The sequence below is a fragment of the Habropoda laboriosa genome, unplaced genomic scaffold, assembly GCF_001263275.1.
Source record: "Habropoda laboriosa isolate 0110345459 unplaced genomic scaffold, ASM126327v1 scaffold16, whole genome shotgun sequence".
Lineage (NCBI taxonomy): Eukaryota > Metazoa > Arthropoda > Insecta > Hymenoptera > Apidae > Habropoda > Habropoda laboriosa.
Genome location: NW_017100130.1, coordinates 822,304 through 827,592, shown reverse-complemented (window position 1 = coordinate 827,592; position 5,289 = coordinate 822,304). Strand labels below are relative to the sequence as shown.

Genomic DNA, 5,289 nt, shown 5'->3' with positions numbered 1-5,289 from the left:
ATTAACTGAATTATTTTATACCGGGTTGTGTATTGCGTCAATTTCTCGTTGACCGAAATCTTTTTTGTATGTCACCGAGCATTATGGTATTTAACTACTGAAATTAAGATAGTTTCGAACGCATGTGGTCTTTGTTCAAATATTTAAGATATTTCTGGTCTCATTTTAAAACCGTGAAGTTTCAAATATAAATTTTTATACAAAATTTTGTTTTCAAAGCGATGAATTCTTTTATTTATACTTAAAATTTTTTATTTAGAGTATTTGTAACATGTATGATATGATACAACGAAAACTAAATGGGAAAGTTTTGTAAATATAAATGAATTTATACAACACTATAATGCGTGAAATTACGAATAATACTATGTGTTTATAAGTTTAATATCGTTTATCAATATCAGATTAACGAATGACACTTATCACTATGTTCGCAGATATAGCGATGTGCACACTTCTCACATTAGAGTTATGTAATTGTCATCATCGGTCTGCCTTTATGTTTTAAGGTGTAATATCTATTGTTTAACCCCTTAACGCTCACATTTTTCTGAACTTGATGTGCCAAAAACGATCAGTTTCATTTTTTTTTAATTATTTCCTAGGCGAGTAGAAATAAGTTTTCCACTTATTATATTTATAATGCTGTAACTTATCTTGTTGCCATAGAATAGAAAAGATAGCGCAATATGAAAAGTGGAAGAAAATAATTTAAAAACATTGTATTTTTTAAAGAATTAGTTGTATACGTGTAAGATACAGACATGAGCGTTAAGGAGTTAAAAGCCGAACATTGCAAACACACGCGTGTGTGCATTTCAGTAGAGTGTAATATTAAAAATACCCATCTATACCAATCGTAAATTAGTAATTTTATAAAAGTTGTGAGATGGTTAATTTGTCGTTAAAGGAAAAGTTATATTTTTATCTTTTAAAACATAATTTTTTAAAGTGTTACATATTATATTGCGAATAGCGTCGATATAGTGAATTATATGAAACCGATAATGAAAATAAAAAATTTCGCTAAAGGGGCGTTCAGACAATCAATGTACATATTGTCAATATTTTAAGGTTCTTAACACTAGGTTTATGGACAGTTCTTATACAGGGTGTCCCGTAACGTTGGGACCACCCTGCAATGGGAGGTTGCTGGGGTGACCCTGAACAACTTTTTCCTTATCCAAAATGTAATTTGAAGCTTGGTTTTCGAGTTATTAACGAAAAACACTGGCCAATCATAGCGCCCGTAGAGCCAGCGCTCAGGGACGGGAGCGCAGCGACTCATCCGCGCGCGATCGTGAACAAATGCATAAAAAATGCGTGTCAAAAAAATTTGACTTTGCACCGCTATTTTTATAAGGCTTAGAGAAATGGTTTTTTGCCGTCATTCCGACGTTTGTATAAATTTTTGAAAAAACTGCAATTAGTCGGAATCGCGAAGAAAATAGCGAAGGTCGTTTTTACAACTTTTATATCTGAGCTCGTAATGAAAATTTAAAAAAATACGTTTTGTAGATCTATGTTAACGACACGCACGCTGAAAATTTCATCGAAATCGGTTAATGTTTCTCTGACCTACAAACGGTTAAAGATTGTGAAAATCGCAGTGTCACGACTTTGAACGTAAAACTGTAATAAATCTGCATACCTATCTATAAGGACACGCGTCAATTTGACGCATGAACAAAATCATACATTTTCTTTAAAAAACAACATAATTATATACTATTAACTTATAAATGAAACTATGAGATGTATATTTATATAAAATTTATAATATTCTAAATCCAAAATATTGAAGAACACTTGGAGAGGTCAGCGAAAAGACGATGCTTTGGCGGTATATTTCCCGCCATTTGATCAACTACGTCTACTCCAAACTTAGTCTTATTGTAATATACAATTGTTTCTGGGGTGCGTTTGTTATTGTCTTTTAATTTTACAGACCTTTGCTTAGTGCTTAGTAACAATACCTTTAGCTTTGGCTTACTTTTATAGATGGTGATATTGGCATATATTGGGTGAATCTGCATCGGGCTTTCGTAGGGAACAGTAACTCGTCTATTGAAATATTCTCGTGAGGTTTATAACAGGATTGACTATTGTGTATAAATTTGTTCCATATTTCAGATATCAATGCAAATTTGTCTGTACGTAAACGTTCGGATCGTTCTGTTCTTTTATCAAATTGTATGAATCGAAGAATTTGCATAAATTGATCTCTAGGCATTGTGCTCGAAAAGAAAGCCCCATTTCTTGAAGAACTAACTCTTTTATCACGTTTATATTTATTACTGCAGTAATGCTTTCATGAGTGAAGCCAATTTACTAGCATTAATGCTTACTTTACGATGGCTTCAAATTGACGCGTATCCGTAGAGATAGGTATACCACATAGAGAATTTAAAAATTAGAAAGCTTCGAAGAAAATGAATTTCGATATATATTTGTCTCGTTAAATGGATAAAAGTTAGTACAAGTGGTAGATGAAAAATGTAAACAGTTTCTGTAATTTTCCTCATGAAATTCGAAATGCGTCAAATTGATGCGTCCCGTAAACCTAGTGTTAACACTAACTCGAAACTAAATGTATTGCCAATAAATATTGAACGTATGAGGATAATGCAGTTTGTCAATAAATATTTATCGTCTGAACGCCCCTTGATGATCTTTCAATTGTTAAAAATTATAACGTGATGTATTTTAAGCTTTAACAAGTATTCTAAATTAATAATATTTTTACAATTTACATTAGAATAATTGTTTGTTTCTTTTCTTTTTATTCATTAGGGAGAGATTATAGAAACAAAAAATACGGATATTCTTCCGTTTCCACTTATATTTATGGGCAGTATTGTGACATTTCTGTGGCTATTATACGGCCTTGTAATCGGTAACGGTTTTATTATCGTAAGTAGACTATTGGATTCATATTTGTTTGAACATAAATCACATGTTAATAAAAACTATATTATTCACTAATGCGTTGTGCCTTTTAAAAGTTTCAGAACGCGGTAGGGTTTGCTCTTAATCTGATGCAAATGTCATTGTTTGTGATATTCCCATCAAAATCGAAAACCAAAACGTCCAACCAAGAGAAGACAGACTAAGAAAAGTGAAGTTACAAATATTAGAAATGTATAGTTATCGGTGTCTTTCTTACCTCTAGTTATTAAAATGTGTCTAGAGTGTAGATGGCTGTCAACTGTTTAATAATGTAAATATGCAACGTAAACTAACTTATAAATAACTGAAAAAATTTGTATTTTCCTCTCTTTTTATTTAGAGGTTAGTTTACGTTATATATTTACATTATTAAACAGTTGACAGATATCTATAATACTATTGACCGATTAAATGGATTATGAATCGTAGCCGATAATGTAGGGATCCACCTGACTGCCTGACTTCTTCCTCTTCCGAATTGGCCTGAAACTGTCGGGTTACCCGTTAAGTATCGGGCAGCTCGAGCATTTGTATGTCGTATGTCGGGCGGGTACCCGTCCGAAACTAGATTCATCAGCATCAAATATAAATATGGATAATACGGATAACTCCTTTAGCAGCAGCAGCATATTAATATGCTATCAGTAATAAGTTGTAATAAAAATAGATAGATTTAATAAAAAAATTAATTAAAACACTATTTAATTAAATTTAATAAAAGCTAAGACTATATTCTTAACGAAACCCACACACCTTAACGATATCTTAATGATATTATCGATAATCGATAGCAGCTGCTCTACCCGAAACCACCCGAGCCCGTAATCTCGGGTACCCGCACAGTATGTATTAGATCAACGCTCCGATCAGTCAATGCTCCTATAACACGGTTGATTCAGTCCGTGTTGTATCGAAGACGTGTTAAGGGAAACCATAAACTAATAGAAATTAGGGGAATGCGTTTCGTGTTATATGGATACCGTGTTCTCAGAGTGTCGTTCTGTATCGAAACTTAAAACGAATGCAAACCAGGGGGATTTGTTCCGTCTTCTCGGAATGCCGTACTATTTGAAAAGCGTTGAACGAAACTTAGAAATAATACAAACCCAAAGAATTTATTTTGAGTTCTTTTAATGATTTTAAGAGTTCATATATTAAATCAAAGATAAGATAGTTATTCAGAATTTTTATAAATCTAAAAAATACAAATTACAACAACAACAAGCACTTATTAGAAAGCAAATAATCTTATTAATATTTATCATCACTGTATTATAGGTGTGGGTGAAGTGGGCGAGCAGTTGGGTGCGTGTGTATATTTCTTTGTGTATGACTGCGTGTGCTCGAGACTGGCGAGAGTCAGATATTCTTTTAAATGAAATAGTATAAGAATGCATATTTGAAACATTCGTGCTACGTAAGAGGTGCCTAAGTTTATGAAGCCGCGCTATATGGAAACGATTTGAAAGAATATTGTGTTAAAGGAGAACGGTCGCAATTTTTGCACCGTGTTATAAGAGGGTTGACTGTATATCGCTAACTGCAGAAGACGGCTATTTTGTTTAGCTATAATACGTTTGATCGACTATTAAAATTTGCACTGATTTCTTTTTAAATAAGTTATATTATAATTAAAATTTTGACATTTAGTATAAATAATCTTGCGTACATATTGGTTAGATGATAAATTAATTTATCGTAATCTATGTGAAAAAATCAATTTATGTAGGGTGTTGTATATGAATATTGTGAAATGTATATACATTAATTAAAGAATTGAGGGTTCACTGTAATCTTTGTATTATGATTAATAATTTTTTTAATAGCAGTTCAAGAGATAAAGGAACGTAGAAAGACCTTTATTTTAATAATTTTTGTATTAAAAAGTATCATATAATTTACAGTTTGTGTTAGCTCAGCAATTTTTTATATTTCGCACCACCGATAAAATTTTTTTATTCAAACTCTTGTGTTAGAAATATGTAAGTTAAATTTTTTTGAGACGAGGAATGAAGTGATATGAAGTGATTTATTTGTGACTAATGAATGTTTTTCTAGTAATAATTTCATAAATCCAATACTTATTTGTATAAATAACTATACAAACAATTATTTGCTATTTGCACATATAACAATAATGAGTCAAATCATACACCGGACAAATAGAATATTATTGGATGAATAGGTAAATTATAAAGATTGATAATTATTACTTGCGATTGATCAATACAGTTTTATTCAAATAATAATTCAATTATAAACGTTATTTTTAGTTACAGATTGTTTAAATTTCGTATAAACGGATTCATTGCGCGTACATTAATAGTACAATATACAGCA

General features: G+C 31.4%; 1 protein-coding gene across 1 annotated transcript in view; it reads left to right on the top strand.

The window, feature by feature from the left end:
* LOC108572613 (sugar transporter SWEET1) overlaps positions 1–3,113 on the top strand; it is an 11,107-nt gene extending 7,994 nt beyond the window's left edge. The window contains exons 6-7 of the mRNA XM_017934908.1: positions 2,794–2,913; positions 3,006–3,113. Of these exons, the coding sequence (XP_017790397.1) occupies positions 2,794–2,913; positions 3,006–3,113 (228 nt within the window). The remainder of the gene's footprint in view (positions 1–2,793; positions 2,914–3,005) is intronic.
* Positions 3,114–5,289: the final 2,176 nt, after the last annotated feature.